General features: G+C 34.7%; 3 protein-coding genes across 3 annotated transcripts; all 3 read right to left on the bottom strand.

The window, feature by feature from the left end:
* Positions 1–692: 692 nt before the first annotated feature.
* On the bottom strand, positions 693–6050 carry pink1 (PTEN induced kinase 1). The gene is made up of 8 exons (XM_067370728.1): positions 5600–6050; positions 4073–4333; positions 3857–3960; positions 3599–3781; positions 2494–2657; positions 2263–2387; positions 1887–2117; positions 693–1708 (listed from the first exon to the last, which is right to left on the bottom strand). The coding sequence occupies exons 1-8, from the start codon at positions 5954–5956 to the stop codon at positions 1430–1432; spliced, it is 1704 nt and encodes a 567-aa protein (XP_067226829.1). The 5' UTR covers positions 5957–6050; the 3' UTR covers positions 693–1429.
* Positions 6051–6159: 109 nt separating this feature from the next.
* On the bottom strand, positions 6160–8675 carry LOC137008933 (cytidine deaminase-like). The gene is made up of 4 exons (XM_067370729.1): positions 8516–8675; positions 6905–7016; positions 6767–6824; positions 6160–6458 (listed from the first exon to the last, which is right to left on the bottom strand). The coding sequence occupies exons 1-4, from the start codon at positions 8640–8642 to the stop codon at positions 6333–6335; spliced, it is 423 nt and encodes a 140-aa protein (XP_067226830.1). The 5' UTR covers positions 8643–8675; the 3' UTR covers positions 6160–6332.
* Positions 8676–16144: 7469 nt separating this feature from the next.
* Positions 16145–18562, bottom strand: LOC137009424 (cytidine deaminase-like). The gene is made up of 4 exons (XM_067371655.1): positions 18288–18562; positions 17121–17232; positions 16983–17040; positions 16145–16669 (listed from the first exon to the last, which is right to left on the bottom strand). Exons 1-4 carry the CDS (start codon positions 18457–18459, stop codon positions 16544–16546), a joined length of 468 nt encoding a protein of 155 aa, XP_067227756.1. The 5' UTR covers positions 18460–18562; the 3' UTR covers positions 16145–16543.
* Positions 18563–18698: the final 136 nt, after the last annotated feature.

Here is an 18698-nt window from a genome sequence, read left to right as displayed (position 1 = left end):
AAAGTCTTCTAGTTTTGTGGAATTGCACACACAGACACACCACTAGTCATCTGGCTATAATTACATGGAAAATGGAGAGTCCAGAAAGCATTTGTCCATTGGATTTACAGAAACCATTTCACTTTTAAAGAGTGTTTTCCTAGCATTGCAACATATCAAATCAATACTGAGAAACATATTATTATTTGAATTATCAATCAGCAAGTCATTTAACCATGCTTTGCTGTCTTTGGAAGGTTTTTGTCTTTCAAATACATTTTTAAAACATGATTTATTTTAATTTTACATTTTTATTTATTTAATTATTAGTTTTTCATTAAACTGCACGAAGCCCTGCAGTTCCATCACGAACCCCAGTCTGGGAAACCTTGACGTAATGTAATATTTAATGCACTTCATGTTGCTGAAAACAAAGAATGGAATATATTTTCTTTTTTTTTTTTAATCTTAAATGTGTAATGTAATGGATTACGTTAATAACTACAATTTTTGTCATGCAATTTGGAATCAGTAACAGACTAGTAATCTACCCACTACCCAGCACTGCGCATTTGCCATTTGAATAACATTGAATATCCTGTCAGATAATATATATATATCCAAAAGTAATGCAAATATTACAATGCTAACATACTGCAGTGTATGTTCATATGCAGTGTATGTGTGTTAAAACTCCATCAAATATAACCAATCACCAAATTTTATTACCACATTGCAAACGACAAGAGTACATATTTCAATACTATTCAAATTCTTTATTGTTTTGGGCTCCTTTCCAGGCTATACACTGACGTCAACCTGCATTCAAAAGTCACTCTCTTTACATTTCCTGGTCTAGTTGTACAATTCATCTGAACACAAAGAATATCATAGTGAACTTATCAAAACATAATAATAACTTGCTCCACCTCTGAACTGCCTTTTCAAATGACATCACGAATACCAATCGTTTTCAACCTCTCCAATCAACTCAATTCTGGTAAACAACACTAATGTTTCATGATGCATCAGCCATCAAGGATAAACTCAAATTCACATTGAATATCCTGTCAGAAATGCATCAACTTTTTAAAATGTATTCAGAATTTATTTGCATAATTTTTCTTAAGCTATAATCTGTATACTATGATATACTGTGTATAATAATGCATTATTAATTATGCATGAGTTTGTACCTGGTTTGAAAGGAATATCTCCTGTTAAAGTGGTTATTAAGCTGATATGGTTATTCTAAAGTGTTCTAAACTGCATTAAATATTATATATAGTGAAAAGTGCAAATGCATAAATTGTCATAATTTCAAAATGTCAGTGATAGACATAAAAATTAAAGTCCTTTCACAGTCTACAGAAAAAAATCAAAGGAACAGCTTGAAAAAATAACTCAGCTGTGCTTGTTTCTGCAGTAAACACACACACACACACACACACTAGTGCATGAGCAGAGATTGCCACTGCTCTTGTCCATACACGAGGAAGCTGACTGCGGTTCGGAGGTCCTCCAGGTCTATGTTGGCGAGGAAGGATCTCTGGAGTTCAGCTTCCACGGAGCTTCCGCCGGGCCCACGACCCTTCAGGAGCACCACAGCAGACTGACACAGCAGCCAGTCGAACATTTGATCCATTCTTGCCTGATACAAGCTGGCCAAGACACGCTTGCCCCACAGGCTGATGTGAAGTATGTTAGCGGCCACTCGTGCACTGGGACGCTGGAAATGAGCAGAGAAATTATTAAATAAATGTGTCAAAGAAAACAGTTAATGAACAGGTTTATCTTCTCAGTCCAGTCTGAAGTGTTGAGTTTCAATATTGGTACATTTCAAACTAGACCATTTTATGACCAACACTTATAAAGTCAAATAATTGATTGCAGAAATTATTATATACCTTGCGAGCGTTTCTGCATAGCAGGAGCTTCACTACTAGCTGTACATCAGCAGGTACAGCAGCAGGAAGTGGAGGGAGTTGTCTTTCCTGGTAACTGCGGCTCTCCAGCCCCTGTGAGCTGTAGAAGGGGTTTGGCTGAGCGAAGAGCTCATAGGCAATCGCCCCTACGGCCCAGGCATCTGCTTTACTGTAATCAATCGTCACCCCTGGACCTGGGACCGCTGTGGCCACCTAGAAGATCAAGTAAAGTTAGCATAAATATACTTCATTTGATATATAATCAGGGGTGCACATGCACGACCAAAATAAAAAAATGAGCTGGGTAAATAAGTTCAGACTGCTCATTTGATATTTGGGACATTGGGAATTTTCTCACCTCAGGTGCCATCAGACAGGAGTTTCCCCCTCTGTTGACCCACCAGCTGTTGAAGGGCAGTTTAAGGCCCAAATCCTCTGCCAGACAGCACCCAAAGTCAGTGATCACCAGTCTGGGACACCCAGCTTTAAAATAAAAACTCATTACAGCATGACTGAAGCATTTACTTAACAATGATGCAAGTCTATATTGGCATGAAAAAAACTGGCTGCAATGTCTTGGGGCTCTTACTGCTGTCAAATTCCAGGAGCACATTGTCCGATTTGAGGTCTCTGTGAGCGATGCCCTGTCTGCACAGGTGGTCCACCCCTTCCAGCAGCTGCAGCAACATGAGAGAGGCCTGCGTCCGGTTTGGTACACACACCTCCAGGTACTGCCGCAGGGTACATGGGTAACTACAGCACAGGCACATCAACCATGAGTTATCAGATAAAACAAAACAAAACACATTATTCATCAGAAAATGAGTCTAAAGGCCTGTTCATATCCAAACTGCACTTATCACACTGGATGCATATATATATATATATATATTTGTTTTTTTTGTGGTAAACAAAAAAAAATTGTGTGTGTGTGTGTGTATATATATATATATACAATCATAAATAAATATAATACAATAATACAATAAATAAATATAATATTATAAATAAAAATAATAATTATTTCATTAATGTATTATTATTTTAATAATGCATATATTTTTATTAAAAATATAATTATATTTTATTATATTTAACAATAAATGAAATTATATAAATATAATAATTGTCACTTATTATTGTTATTATTTTATTTAGTAATAATTTAGAATAAATGTTCTGTAATAAATAAATATAATAATTATTACTACTATCATTATTTTTTTATTTCATTTATTATTTTTTTATAAATATTTTATTAAAATAAATATAACTATTATTATTTTTAATTATAATATTGTTTAGTTAGTATTATCAATTATGTTTTATTATTTATTATTTTCACAATTTTATAATATACAAATATAATTAATACTATTATCATTAATTGTTATTTATTGTTTCATATTTTATTAGTAATAATATTTGTTATGAAAATAAATATAATTATTAATATTTTTATTCATTATTATTTTATTGTTATCAATTATGTTTGTTGTTTTATTATTCTATTTACTTATTATTTTTATTAAATATTATGTTTGTTTTATTATCAAATATGTTTATTATTTTTATTGTATATATTTATTATTATTCTATAATAAATGTATTTAACAATAAATAAATAAAATCATAATTATTGCTATTATATTTAATAATTATTACTTCATGATTGATTTATTTTATTTCCTCACTTCTTCATGACCAGGAACAGTGTTCGATTACTGCCCAAACCCAGCGGATTGAGTCGGGCAGGCAGGACATCGGGGTACTCTTCCTGAGCTCCAGGCAGTAGCGGGACCTCCGCAGTGAAGGCCCGGTACACTGTGATCACGTTGGGATGAGCGGTCAGCCGTTTAGGCACTGTTCCAAAGTGCCTGTAAAAATAGCAAAGCCACTGGCAATGAATCATTGTATTTTAAGAACATGCTAAAGTTCACATATGAACTCACCCATCCAAAGCAATCTCTCCTTGCTCTTTCGTTAAGGCCTGTGGGCAGGCAGGAACCAACTCCATAGACATAGAGCGAAGGATGGCGTTACTTGATGAACCAGCCTACAGAACGATATTAAATGTTCAGTATGTCATTAGAAAAAGCTGTTGATGTATTCTGGAATAGATGCATTCTGTAGATGCATTCTGCACAAAATGCAAAAATGCTTCTCACCCCAATGTTCCACATCATTTTCATAGCTAAAGGAAAGCTTGGTGTAGTAGGGAATCTAAGTGGATCATCTGTTTCTTTCTGGTTCAGTTCCACCAGTGAACACTTCTCACTCTCCGCAGGGAACGCAAACGGAGCCGCTGCCTCATACACGGCTGCATTACAACCTTTCCCGATCTGTTTCCCAATGACATAGTCCTCCAACTTGTAGCCTGATGTAAAGGGCTTCAGAGGGCTCTGGAACTTCTTCTTTCTGAATACGGCCTATAATGAAAAACATTGTGAAAAATATTCAAATAAGCATGCAAATACACATGTAATTGCAGTTGAGACATTTTCTCTGTTTTTGTAGCAGGACAATTTATCATGAATTTGTTTAAATAAATATGAATGGAGAAGTTGTATTCCTAAACGGAAGAGGATTAGGGCCAAGCAATAATAAAAAAATAAAACCATCTCGAGATTAAAGTTGTTAAATTTCGAGAAAAAAGTTGAGATAAAATGTTGAGAGTAAACTCATTAAATTATGAGAAAAAAGTCGTTAAATTTAGAGAAAAAAGTCGAGATAAAATGTTGAGAGTAAACTCATTAAATTATGAGAAAAAAGTTGTTACATTTCGAGAAAAAAGTCGAGATAAAATGTTGAGAATAAACTCATTAAATTATGAGAAAAAACTCGTTAAATTTCGAGAAAAAATTCAAGATAAAATGTTGAGAATAAACAAAGACTTTTTTCTCGAAATTTAACGAGTTTTTCTCATAATTTAACTAATTTGTTCTCATAATTTAACGACTTTTTTCTCGTAATTTAATGACTTTATTCTCAACATTTTATCTCGACTTTTTTCTCGAAATTTAACATTTTTCTCGTAATTTAATGAATTTTTTCTCGAAATTTAACAAGTTTTTTCTTGAAATTTAACAACTTTAATCTCGAGATGGTTTTATTTTTTTATTATTGCTTGGCCCTAATCCTCTTCCGTATATCCAAAGCGACTTACAAAAGGGGAACAAATGCAATTCATCAAAATTCATCAACATTATATGCAATATAAAAAGCCAGGTTTGTTAGACAACTAGATTAGGAAACAAGCTAGAAAAAAAGTTTTTTTTTTTTTCTGTGCTTGTGTGTGCCAGAAGTAACTAGTAATTTAATGCTATAATTCATTTTATCAATAATGGCACGTAAAAACACAAAATTACTATGGTACATTTGTCAGTAGATTACGTTAACTAATAACCTGTTTTTGTTTAAGAACCTGTTGTTTACTTAATTATTTCACAATTACATTTATTATATGTAACAAGGAATATGATAATTTAATAATGTAATATTAAATATAACAAATGTAATATGTATAATACACACACACACTCTTGCATTCAAAAAATACATTTTTATCATTTCATGCATTCCCTGCGAATCATACCCATGACCATGTTTGACTGTTTGAGCTACAGGAATGCTCAATTATTATTGTCATTATCATCATTTATACACAACTAGTCATTTTGTATTCTTGATGTCACCTGTATCTCCTGACACAGAGCAACGTTTGTCCTGTCCTCCTCCTGCTGCTGTTCAATCAGCCCTAAACCAACCCCAAAAGCCAGGAAAACAGCCCTGTTCCTGGGTGAACCACCCCCAATCACTCTCCTGAAAGCGCCGGACTGGAGCTGGGCGGCCAGCCCGCTGAGAGACAGGCGGAAGAAGCGGTACCGGCCAGGCAGGAAGGTCTGCGGCTGGACGGTGCGGGTCGGCCGGGACACACGCAGCCGCTCACCGCGGAACTTCGCTGCCACTCGGCCGGCGGGTTTGAAGAGACCCAGCTGGAAAACTGACCTCCCCAGCTCCAACCCCCGACTGAGAGCATGTTTGACTGACATTTTGAGCCAAATAAATAACTAAATTTCGCGTTGACAGAAAAACAACTGATCCCCTTTAACTTCTCCCTACATTATAACCCAAAGACAATGTTTATGTAACGCTGATTGGTCGGCGGCTATTTTTCAAAATAAAAGTCAAAAGGCATGTATTTCACATTAAAAGCCGAGGTGGCAGGTATTTTAAAATAAAAGTACCAAAAGAACCACACAACAGTTCAGCATAGGGTTGTTATTTATTAGTTTACACATTTACTGCATGTTTTTATTGCGGAATAATAGTACCACACATCCATTCAATACATTAAATCTATCTATTCTACACATTTGCTATGTAACATTGCTTATAACTTCTCATTTATTTCTAAAAATCAACAGTCTAATGGTTTTTCGGTGTTGCCCTCAGGTCATCAGGGCCAAATGAACATGGCAGGAGCTCCTCCACTGTCATCAGTTTGTAAGATCCATCAGATTTTGACAGATAAACGTCCCACTGTGAGCCAAACTGCAAAAAAGGATGACATAACCAGTCTCTTAACTGAAAGTGTTAATGAAAGGTGAAAAATTATTTATGCCGTGTGTTATTCACAATGTAATTTTTTGTTTTTTGTTGTAAGCCACACCTACATTTCTCAAAATTTCCTATATTTCTACATGTGCAGTTTGTCATTGTTGACTCATGTTTTGGCTCTTCTGACTCAGGACTTGTTTTTGCATGCCACAGAGTAACTGCACGTTTTATATGTCTTTGTAAATAATAGTAATAATATCAATGATAATTTTTTTTTTTTTTTTTTTTTTAGAAGCACTAACCTCTCTCATGAACTGCCTGCAGGCTCCACATGGAGAAATAAACCGATCTTCAAGGTCACTGCACAAAACAATGTATACCAGGAATATTGCTCAACAGTATTTATACTTCAGCCAATACATATATATATATCAATATACCTGGCAATTGCGATGGCTTTGAAGGCTGTATGTCCCTCAGACACAGCTTTAGAGATAGCAGTCCTCTCAGCACACAATCCAGCGGTGTAACACGCATTCTCTACATTACAGCCTGTTAACAGCACATCACCATATACCAATGAACCATGAACAAACACAAACAGATGTAGATTTATATATAGATTCATATGTCTCATATTGTCTCTCTGGTTTCCTTTTGGGACATCAAGTTAGCATATTAGCATATTATTTAGCATATTTTTATGATGTGTAAATATTGTTGCAGCATAAAGAAATATATACTACTGTTGAAGGTTAATAAACTGATACTTTTATTCAGCAAGGATGCATTAAATTGATCAAAAGTGACAGTATAGAGATGTACACTCTCTACTCTATACTCTAAAGTCAAGTTCTGAAATGCTGTTAGACTTTTTACTTGTAATTGTTATTTTATTGAGCTTGGATGGCACACAAATTATGCCTATTGATTCAATATACTATCATGACTTGTCATAGTTTAACATTTTCAGTTAATCAAAAATGTATTTCATTTTAAGTTCTGTTAATGTAAAATACAATCTGATGTCGTGTAAACGTGTTTCATTGTTTTGAGTTGTATGAACACTTTTTTTTAAACTGGGCTGGGATTTATATTTCCCATCATGCTTTGCCCATGGCACTTGAAAGGGAGAGTAAATGCTAAAATTAAGTGTTATATAATTTTTTGCACAAGATTAATGGTAAGGGAGATTTAGCAGTAATTAGTGTTTTGTTGTGCTAATTTAGAAGAGTTAATGTGTTAATGTGGGTTTTGGAGAGTTACCATCATGGTGACAAGCGGTACTTGGTAAGATCATGTTACTTAGACTTGCAGTTTGTTGTGTCCAAAAAGTGTCTTCACCTTACTTAAAACAATATGTTGGATTAACTTAAATTGTTGCATTCATGTTGACCGTTATTAAGTTCATGTTAATTAGAAAAGTGTTTTTATTGTAGCACAAAAACATCTTCACCTTACTTAAAACATTATCTTGGATCAACTCAAAATATTGCTTTGAATTAATGTAATTCTCCCAATTGGCTCAAGTTAAAAATTCTAGTGGAAAACGTTAACATATATATTTTTTTTTGAACCAATGTTTTATTTTTTAGAGTATTTATTCATCCAAAAGTTTCCTATTTTAAATTTTTGAAATTTCTAATCATCAAAAAATATTGTATTGCAACTGTTGTATTCAACATTGATAATAGTGTTTCTTGAGCATTAAATCAATATATTAAAATTATTTCTGAAGGATAATGTGACGCTAAAGACTGATACTGAAAACTCAGCTTTGACATCACAGGAATAAATTACTCTTTAAAATATAATACAATAGAAAATTGTAATTATTTTATATTACAGTATATTACAATTATTTTAAATAAATATTTTTTACTGTATTTTTGATAAGTGCAGATTGGTGAGCATAAGAGATTAAAAAGACATTAAAATGTTTGAATGGTATATAGCTTTCATTCATTCATTCATTCATTCATTCATTCATTCAATCAATCAATCAATCAATCTATATATATATATGTATGTATGTGTAAGAGTGTCCTCACCTGAGAACACACTTCCATCGCTTGTTAAGACAGCTGCTCCAACCCTGAATTTGCTGTAGGGACAGTACGCCAGGTTTCTGGCTTCCTGAGATTTCTGAACAAGCGCTCGTGGGCTCCAGCTATCCATAATGCTGCTGACTGGAGACTCTGTTCCAACAGACAGGCACTGCATGGCTTCAAGTCACAAGTTAATGTGTGTGTGTGTGTGTGTTAAAGGAGGAAATTAGTGATGCAATGAATGTGGAGTAATTCTGCACCATTGCACCATTCACCATTAGACAGAGCACGCTTAACATAATAAGCATTTATTCTCATACTAGAAAATATTTAATAGAGGTAATGCACAGATGGTAACGAGACGGATGAGTAAAAATGATCATGTTTACTCAGTCCAGAGTTCAGACACTCGTGTGGAAATGACCGCAATAAAGACACAAGTTAGAGCTTGTTGTAAACTTCATTTTTTATATATATATATACACTCTCAGAAAATAAAGTACATAATTGTACCTTTAGGGGTACAATGGCTTGTCACTGGGGCTGTACCCTCAAGGGTACAGTTTTTGTACCCTTGGCATAGGGTACAAATTTGAACCCTTATGATTTGTACCTTAAGAGACCAGTTTTGTACCTGTGGTGACAATTTTGTACCTTTATTTAACAATTTTTTTACAAAATTGGCTTTGACAGCATACAATCGTTGACTATAATAAGATATATATATTTTACACACACACACACACACACTGAATTAAAATCAGAATTTATTAAATCCTTTTCATTTTTACATTTTACAACATTTCATTTGAAACATTTTTACACATTACATATGAGTCCATCTTGACGGGTGTTAAAAAGTAACACTGAAGCAGTGTTAAAGTTAATGAGATAATTGATTGATGATTGAGTGATGATTGACAATTAGTGGAGACACTTGATGTTATAAGCAGAATCATTGAAGAAACAACAAGAGAAAAAGAGAGAGACACAACAACTACAATTTATATTGATGTTACATCATTTCTTTATAGTAAATCTCAACCACTTGAGATTCAGCAGAGCTTTTATAATCTGAAGGGGTTTTCAGAAACATACACAGACATAAAGGCTGCGTCCGAAAACTGGAAAATGCTGCCTTCCTGAAACACATTTCAAGGTAGTATAAGATATAAGCATAGATGTATCCTTAGCTGCCTTTGATATCCCACAATCCTGTGCTTTCCATTCTGTGACAGTTGAGCTAGAAAAATAAAGATGGTGTCCGAAAGTTGTGTTTGCTGCTCAGTTTGTGTATAAATGTACGATTTAATCAACATATTTCAATTTTGATATCATTTCTATTGAGAAATTACTACTGTAGTAATTAAATATTTGTTTAGTTCTCACCAAAGCCCACGCTATATTGCTGTAGATCATTAAACTGTTACGCTGCCTCAGAAGTCTGTCCAAAATCAATTTTGTGAGGTGCCTTCATGCACAAACACTGCTGTGCAAGTCATTCTCTTATAAGATAGGCAGCTACCTAGGTTTTCGGACGCAGCCCAAGAATCAGCACATGACCCTCAATGGTGACAATCAAACAAAGTGCTTCATGTTGCAGTGCATGATGGGAGCCACCAATCAAAACTCATCCATGGCTCCCATCATGCATTGCTGCATGAATAAATTATGCAGCTTATTTGTCCTGTAATTTTCGTAGATTGTTCATGTTTGCTTTTATTTTTCTGTTGTTTTGTTGTGACAGTAGCTTGTTTTGTGATGTCCAGAGTTGATCTGTTTGTCAGTATTTTGTATTTATTTATCGTCACCGTTCTTGAGAATCATATGCTGATTCTTGATGTCTGTGTGTGTTAAAAAAAAAACAAAAAAACTGAAGCTTCAGTTCATAATGTATTATCCTTAAAAAAATTATGTGTTAATACTGCTGTTGGATCTCAAGCTGTAAAATCACAGGACTACAATCATTAATACTAAAGCTACACATCAAACACAGTCAAAGATTTATACTCTAAATGACATCAGACCATCACATGATGATTACTTCTGCATCAAATTATATTGTGACCAGATCCTATTTTCTCTGACCATAATAAATGTGCTTTACAAACACAAAGTTGGAGTAGCCAGAGAGCAATTAATAATAAAAGATAAAGAGTCAAGAGCCCAACTAAAGCAAACGCTGACCTCTTTCATGGTGACTTGAAATGAAACATTCCATAAAACATTAATTAACACCTTTTTTCTCTCTTTCCTTCAGTGATTCTGCTTATAACATCAGGTGTCTCCACTTATTGTCAATCATCACTCAATCATCAATCAATTATCTCATTAACTTTAACACTGCTTCAGTGTTAATTTTTAACACCTGGCAAGATGGACAGCCTCTGCTAAGCCTTTTTTTTGTGTGTAAAAGTTATTGTTTAAAGATTTTAATGATATATCATTAAAATCTTTAAACTACAACTTTTACAAAAAAAAAAAAAAAAAATTATGGTAAAAAAACGGCAGCTGTGGTTGCCAGAACTTTACCGTAAAAAAATACAGTAGCAACGTAAAAAAAAATCTGTTAAATTTACAGTAAAATAACGTATTTCCTTAACTGATATAATGTTTATTTACCAACCTAATGAAGTACTAATATCTGTTTTGGACCTTTATAACACACTGACAGTCACCAAACACAGTGGTGATAAGGGTCACATGATGAATCAAAGTTCATCACAAGCAGCTTTTCCACAAGCTGAGAAGGACAATACTAATATATAGAAGGTGCACACAGTTTCATTCACACACACACTAAACACCATCATGGTAACATGCATGAAATTTTAAAAATGCAATAAACATTAATTTAACAACATTAGATGTAACATAAAACCCTAATGTACATAACTGATTAGAAAAAAAAATGAGAAAAACTAAGAAGAAACAGAGTTATTTCAACGAAAATATATCAAATGTGAAGTGTCACACAGGGAATTGTGGGAATGTCAATTTACGTTTTTTCACTGTAAATTTTACAATGAATTGTTATTTTTCACTTCCAAAAACTGTGAATTTAATGGTATTTTACCGTAAAATTACATTAAATGTACCGTTAGATCTATTACAGTTATTCACCGTATATAGTACAGAAACTTTCTGTAAACCAATTGACAGTTTTTCACTGCAGCATTTTTACAGTCTTTTACTGTTAAAATCACGGTCATTTTTTTACAGTGTACCTTTTAATGCTTGGGAACATATATGTACCTTTTTGACCCTCAAAAAGGTAAAAACATGTATGAGGTCCAATAATAAGCCCTATGGGGTACGTTAGTGTAGATTGTACCTTGGGGGACAGAAATGGACTCCTACTGTACCCTTATTTCTGACAGTGTATACACACATATTTGTCAGTTTGATACACGCTCTGAACCACTGATTTGAAACAAAAGATTCGTAAAGCGTAGAAGCTTCATGAAGCAGTGAAATTGCCCATCACTAGATATTGTTGAATAAAGTCGCTATTTTTTTTTTGGCGCACAAAACGTGCGCTCTTCATAGAACCATTGAACCACTATAGTCACATGAACTTTTTAAAATATGTCTTTAGTAGCTTTCGTGTTAATGATCTTCCTGGTAACACAGGACTCGCTGAGCCAATTTACGTTCTGAAAATGAACGAAGGTTTTACGGGTGTGGAACGACATGAGGGTGAGTAATTAATGACATAATTTGCATTTTTGGGTGAACTATCCCTTTAAGAGGCTTAATTTCTCCACCCCTATTTCAATTGTTTTAGGTCTTTTGCAAATCTTTTACAAATTTACTCATTTTGAGCCTGTTTTTAATGTCATTTTTCATATGTGAAAAAAGCGACGAAACTAAACTAGCCAATCAGATTTCTTCTCGCCCATATCCGCCACGCCCACCCATGCACGCACATACACACATTTGACTTTACAACACACAAACGCACACCTTTATTTATTCTCATTCTCTCTTGCTTTCTTAATATGTCATGAGTGTACGCTGATAGATTTTAATAATCAATTTAAAAAATATGAAAAACAGCATTATTTAGCGCTCTCTCATTGTACGCACAGAAGTAGCCTACAATGAAAAATATAAGCACTAGTTTCCCATATATGGAAACGTATTATGTAATAGGCTATATCACATTATATTTTGCAGTAGCAAAATATAATGTGATATTTTTGTTACGTAAGAGGCCGAGGGTCTGTTGTTGGAAAGATGCATAAGAAACCCCGGCCTGCAGCGGTCAACCTGAAGCTTTCACCTGCACACCCACTGAAGCTAAGCAGGGTTGAGCCCGGTCTCTATCCGGATGGGAGACCTCTGGGAGACCTCCTGGAGACCGGGTAGCTGCGGAAAGAGGTGTTGGAGAGGCGAGTGGGTCTGATCAACCTGTGGACTGAGTGGATCCTAACGCCCCAGTGCAGTCGCAATAAACTGTACTGTATTATAAAGGGTTAACATAAATCCCAGAATATAAGGGATATAACCCTGGTGTAAAACAGTCCACACATCACATCACATACCGCCCAATGCCCCAGTACAGTCGCCATAAACTGTACTGAATAATGGGTTAAAATAAACCTCAGAAAATAAGGGGTGTAACCCTGGGGCAAAAATAATCCCTTAGTTAGTTACTTAGTTTCACATCACATATACTTTATTTAGTTCTTACAACTACATGGAAGCATTACTATTTAAATTTTTTTGAAAGAAGTCTCATGCTCATCAAGCCTACATTTGTTTGATCAAAAATACAGAAAACAGTAATATTGTTAAATATTATTACAACCAGGGACGTGCACAGGAATTTTGAGGGGCAGTTGCTCTGGCCTAAAAAAAGGATCAAACTTGCGTCTAGTTAACTTTCTAAAGTAGCAAGCGCTTCTCGGGTCGGGTCGACATTAACACACTGACAAAATTATATTCAGAATTAAAAATATTTTTAAACCACTTTTTAATGTGTGATTGTGTAAAGGTTTTCACGAGATACCAACCTTTCGCGAATTTGCTTCCAACACTCGTTCTCATGGAGGCGCGGTGTGCACGGAGGGGTGGGGCTGTGCGCGCGCGAGTATGTGAGAGAGACGCGTGAGTGAGAGACGCAGCTGAACGTTTGCTCTATGAAAGACATTGACAAAGACGAAAACTAAGGACAGTTAATCTATAATTTTATTTTATTTTAGTTAGTTTTGCCAAACACACATTACAGTTTTGGTTAGTTATCGTTTTTTTGTAATGCCTCGTTTTTATTTTTATTTCAGTTAACGACAATGTTTTTTCCCACCTAGTTTTCGTTTTTTTTCGTTCATTTTCGTTAACGATTATAACCTTACTCACCTTTCCGGCAACGTTAAGTCGTCTCACCCGACAACCGCGACAATCTCCTTCTAGTGCCGCTCATGCAGGCTCAGCTCAGGTGCCGGTCGCGTGCAGCGCTGCAGCCACGTAAACAGAGTTTGCCCTTCCCCTACTGACTTTCACTTTCGGACGGGTGCCCGAATATGGAAGTGAATGAGGCTTTTGCGATTTTTTTTTTTTTTTTTTTATCTAGGCCTACGTGAAATTCTGCATCCATTGTATGGTTTTTTTATTTATTTTTTTCTACCTCGGAAGGGCAACGTGAGTCGAGAAGGGCATATGGGCAGTTGCCCGGGCAACCTGAGCAACCCCCCTGTGCACGTCCCTGATTACAACTTAAAATAATGGTATAAATCGCAAGCAATGTTTAAATACTTCATTCATTCACGCTGCAAAAAAATGCTTTTCTTAGTGAGTATTTTGTCTTATTTAAAGTACAAATATCTTAAAATTCTTGAATCAAGATGGATTTTCTATATAAGAAAATTATATAAGATCTTGGGAAGTGCATTTTACTTGAGTAAAATCATCTGCCAGTGTGGTTATAAAAATAATCTTAATGCAAAAGGAAAACATGATTATTCGGATTATCTATTACTAAATGCAAATTTACACTAACTTGCCTGACGAGATTAAAACTGACGCGCGTTTTTCAACGCTTTCAGTGGCGTAGGCTGTAGCGCGCGAATTAATTACCTGCGTCGCTCATAGACGCGGGTTCGAGTCCGCCTTATGCCGAGCTCACTTTTTCCCATCATATATCACATCGGAAAATAATTTTCAATAAAACTGAAGAAAATGTGCTAAGTGCCTAACGAGTGTTTATTAATAATAATAAAAGTATTTTTATAATTTTAAGAAATACAATCATTTACACTATGTCATTATTGCATCCTGTTAATGTACAACAATACTGAGGTGCAAATAGTATGTATCTGCCAGTATAAAGTATAAATAGGATGTAATTAGAATATTAATTACACTTATTGCAAAGAACTACTACAAACTGCTACTTTTACAACATCCCTCCGTCTCCTGGACTCGGATGTCCATCATCACTTACGTTGCACGAGTGCCCACTACTGGCAGATCTCGTGCATAAGGTTTAATGAAACGCAATAAGCCCTTGATCACTTGGAATTCACAATCCCAACCCCTTTATGATTTTTTTTTTATGCAACATTCTATATTCTAAGTTCTTGGTTCTAAGTTCTAAGTTCTAAGTTGTTGGAGGAAATCTATAAAATCCTATATGAGCTTTTGGAGAAAAATAAAATGACAATCATGTATCAATAGTATAAACTTTGAATGTGAATATAAAGTAGCTTACAAGTATTATGCGATTAAATCTCAACATAATTAATATATTATACACTATTATGCGATTAATTTTTAAAATAATCAATATATCATACACTGCAGTTAAGCGCGATCTGCTGTGATGTCACAATCAAGTTGAATTGTGGGATATATAGCTGCTTGAAGTGTACATCAGAGTAGACTCACTCCCCAGGTCAAAATCGAGGGGACTGTCCAAATAAACTTCCCTCGTCCACTTTACGAAGTCGAACGCACTTCAAAACGGCGGCAGGGATTCCCTCGAGCGTAAGTGCTTAGGGAAGTTTGTGAGTGCATGTTTAAAATTGGAGTGGAACGCAGCCAGAGTCAACCAATTTGGTATCTTAACAAAATTTTATGGAGATATATATTCACATTTCTTTTTCACCACATTTTACAAAAATACATTCAGAGAATAACATTTGCTCTGTTGTAAACCAATTTTAAGCAATTTTAACCAGGATTCGCGACATGTCCATATGTCGCCTATGAATTACATACCTGCGTTACCCTTGGTTTCAATGGAAATGGAAACACCAAAGACGCTTTAATATATTATGTGTGTTTGATATAATATGTATATTATATTATATTATTCTCATAATAAAGCCGACCGCCGTTAAAATTGCGTTAGGGAACAAAACCGAATCTCGTAACCGAAAAAAAATGGTCATGATTTAAATCTTGTAAAGGAACAACATTGATTGTCATTGAAATCTCGAAAAGGAACAAAACTAACTGCCTTTGAAATCTTGTAACCAAATAAAACCGACCGTCATGGAAATCTTGTAACATAACAAAACCGACTGTCAATACCTTTTGTGCACAAAAACAAAACAAAAATAACAACTTTATTCAACAATATCTTTTGTTCTGTCATTCTGCGATGCTGTTTACATCCATCCCGTTGCGAGACAGGCAGAAGAAGCGGTACCGGCCAGGCAAGAAGGTCTGAGGATTTGACATTTTGAGCCAAATAAAGAACTTAATTTCATGATGACAGAAAAATAATCGGGCCCCTTTTACTTCTCCCTACATTATTACTCAAGGACAGTGTTTATGTACCAATTCAAAATAAAAGTCAAAAGTCATGTATTTCACAATAAAAGTCAAAGTGGCAGGTATTAATTGGTCAATTATTAACCAAAGAACAGTTCAGAATAGGGTTATTATTTATTAGTATACACATTTACTGTATGTTTTAATTTTCAAACACATATCGACTCAATACATCATAAATCTATCTATCCTATACATTTGCTTTGTAACATAACTAAACAATTTTTAGCTTTATTTCTAAAAATCAACAGTCTAATGGTTTTTCGGTGTTGCCCTCAGGTCATCAGGGCCAAATGAACATGGCAGGAGCTCCTCCACTGTCATCAGTTTGTAAGATCCATCAGATTTTGACAGATAAACGTCCCACTGTGAGCCAAACTGCAAAAAAAGGATGACATAACCAGTCTCTTAACTGACAGTGTTAATGAAAGGTGAAAAATTATTTATGCTGTGCGTTATTCACAATGCAATTTTGAGTTTTTTGTTGTAATATACATTTCTCAAAATTTCCTATATTTCTACATGTGCAGTTTGTCATTGTTGACTCATGTTTTGGCTCTTCTGACTCAGGACTTGTTTTTGCATGCCATAGAGTAACTGCACGTTTTATATGTCTTTGTAAATAACAGCAATAATATCAATGATAATTATCAGTATTTATTTATTTATTTTTTTTTTTAGAAGCACTAACCTCTCTCATGAACTGCCTGCAGGCTCCACATGGAGAAATAAACCGATCTTCAAGGTCACTGCACAAAACAATGTATACCAGGAATATTGCTCAACAGTATTTATACTTCAGCCAATACATATATATATATCAATATACCTGGCAATTGCGATGGCTTTGAAGGCTGTATGTCCCTCAGACACAGCTTTAGAGATAGCAGTCCTCTCAGCACACAATCCAGCGGTGTAACACGCATTCTCTACATTACAGCCTGTTAACAGCACATCACCATATACCAATGAACCATGAACAAACACAAACAGATTTAGATTTATATATAGATTCATATGTCTCATATTGTCTGTCTGGACGTCCATTTAGCATATGCGAAATAAATGTGGAAATATAGTTGCAGCATAAACAAATATATACACTACTGTTCAAGATTTTTTTTCTTTAAAGAAATTATGAATTTTAAGCTTAAAGTATAATTTGCTTTTTATCATCAGAAGAGTACGCAAGTACTTTGCGCGCACCACCGGATTTTTCTAATCGCACGAAATGGTACGCGCAGGTGCGCATTTAATTTTTTTTTTTTTTTTTTTTTGCAGTAATTAGTTTAATCACAAGGTGGCAACCGTGCCAAGGTTGTCAAAGAAAAACTGCATAAACAGAACGCATCATGCAAGCTAAAGCGACAATGGAGGCGTACATAGACGAGAGATTGTGCGAAGAGGTTAGAAAGTACCCTCATTTGTACAACTCTAGCATGAAAGAATACAAAGATATATGGGTTGTAACTCGTGGGGAGAGATTGCTCAAAACTGCGCATGCGTCAAACGCCTGCGTATGCATACTGAGCCAAACGAAGTATGGACTCTATTCAGCAAGGATGCATTAAATTGATCAAAAGTGACAGTAGAAACTTCATTTTCAACATTGATAATAGAAATGTTTCTTGAACAGCAGATCAGCATATTAGAATGATTTCTGAAGGATCATGTGACACTGAAGACTGGAGTAATGATGCTGAAAATTCAGCTTTACCATCACAGGAATAAATTACTCTTTAAAATATAATAAAACAGAAAATTAATTATGTTATATTACTGTATATATATTACAATTACATTATATTAACTGTATTTTTTGATAAATTCAAATAAATCCCTTGTTGGACATAACATTAAAACGTTTGAATGGTATATAGGCCTATGTATTTGTATGCATGTATATATATATATATATATATATATATATATATATATATATATATATATATATATATATATATATATATATATGTATGTGTAAGAGTGTCCTCACCTGTGAACACACTTCCATCGCTTGTTAAGACAGCTGCTCCAACCCTGAATTTGCTGTAGGGACAGTACGCCAGGTTTCTGGCTTCCTGAGATTTCTGAACAAGCGCTTGTGGGCTCCAGCTATCCATAATGCTGCTGACTGGAGACTCTGTTCCAACAGACAGGCACTGCATGGCTTCAAGTCACAAGTTAATGTGTGTGTATGTGTGTGTGTGTGTTGAAGGAGGAAATTAGTGATGCAATGACTCTTTGACTCTTACAATGGAGTAATTCGCTAAAGCAATGCCAAAGTTTGCTCGCAAAATACCCATTTACTTAATTTATATACAGTATTCACCCTTGGGATATAGGCAGATTTTCATGAACAAGACTGACAATCATTAGACAGAGCACACTTAACATAATGAATAAA

This window comes from Chanodichthys erythropterus, chromosome 20 (genome assembly GCF_024489055.1).
Source record: "Chanodichthys erythropterus isolate Z2021 chromosome 20, ASM2448905v1, whole genome shotgun sequence".
NCBI classification, from domain to species: domain Eukaryota; kingdom Metazoa; phylum Chordata; class Actinopteri; order Cypriniformes; family Xenocyprididae; genus Chanodichthys; species Chanodichthys erythropterus.
This window is presented reverse-complemented; position numbering and strand designations above follow the sequence as displayed.

Coding starts and splice junctions, on each gene's coding strand:
- LOC137008933 (XM_067370729.1), bottom strand. CDS start 8,642: ATGGATAGCTGGAGCCCACGAGCGCTTGTTCAGAAATCTCAGGAAGCC. Junction 7,017..8,515: donor CGATGGAAGTGTGTTCTCAG/GTGAGGACACTC, acceptor TGCTGTTAACAG/GCTGTAATGTAGAGAATGCG. Junction 6,825..6,904: donor AAAGCCATCGCAATTGCCAG/GTATATTGATAT, acceptor TGTTTTGTGCAG/TGACCTTGAAGATCGGTTTA.
- LOC137009424 (XM_067371655.1), bottom strand. CDS start 18,459: ATGCAGTGCCTGTCTGTTGGAACAGAGTCTCCAGTCAGCAGCATTATG. Junction 17,233..18,287: donor CGATGGAAGTGTGTTCACAG/GTGAGGACACTC, acceptor TGCTGTTAACAG/GCTGTAATGTAGAGAATGCG. Junction 16,670..16,982: donor GCAGGCAGTTCATGAGAGAG/GTTAGTGCTTCT, acceptor CTTTTTTTGCAG/TTTGGCTCACAGTGGGACGT.
- pink1 (XM_067370728.1), bottom strand. CDS start 5,956: ATGTCAGTCAAACATGCTCTCAGTCGGGGGTTGGAGCTGGGGAGGTCA. Junction 3,782..3,856: donor GGAGAGATTGCTTTGGATGG/GTGAGTTCATAT, acceptor CTATTTTTACAG/GCACTTTGGAACAGTGCCTA. Junction 1,709..1,886: donor TATGCAGAAACGCTCGCAAG/GTATATAATAAT, acceptor GCTCATTTCCAG/CGTCCCAGTGCACGAGTGGC.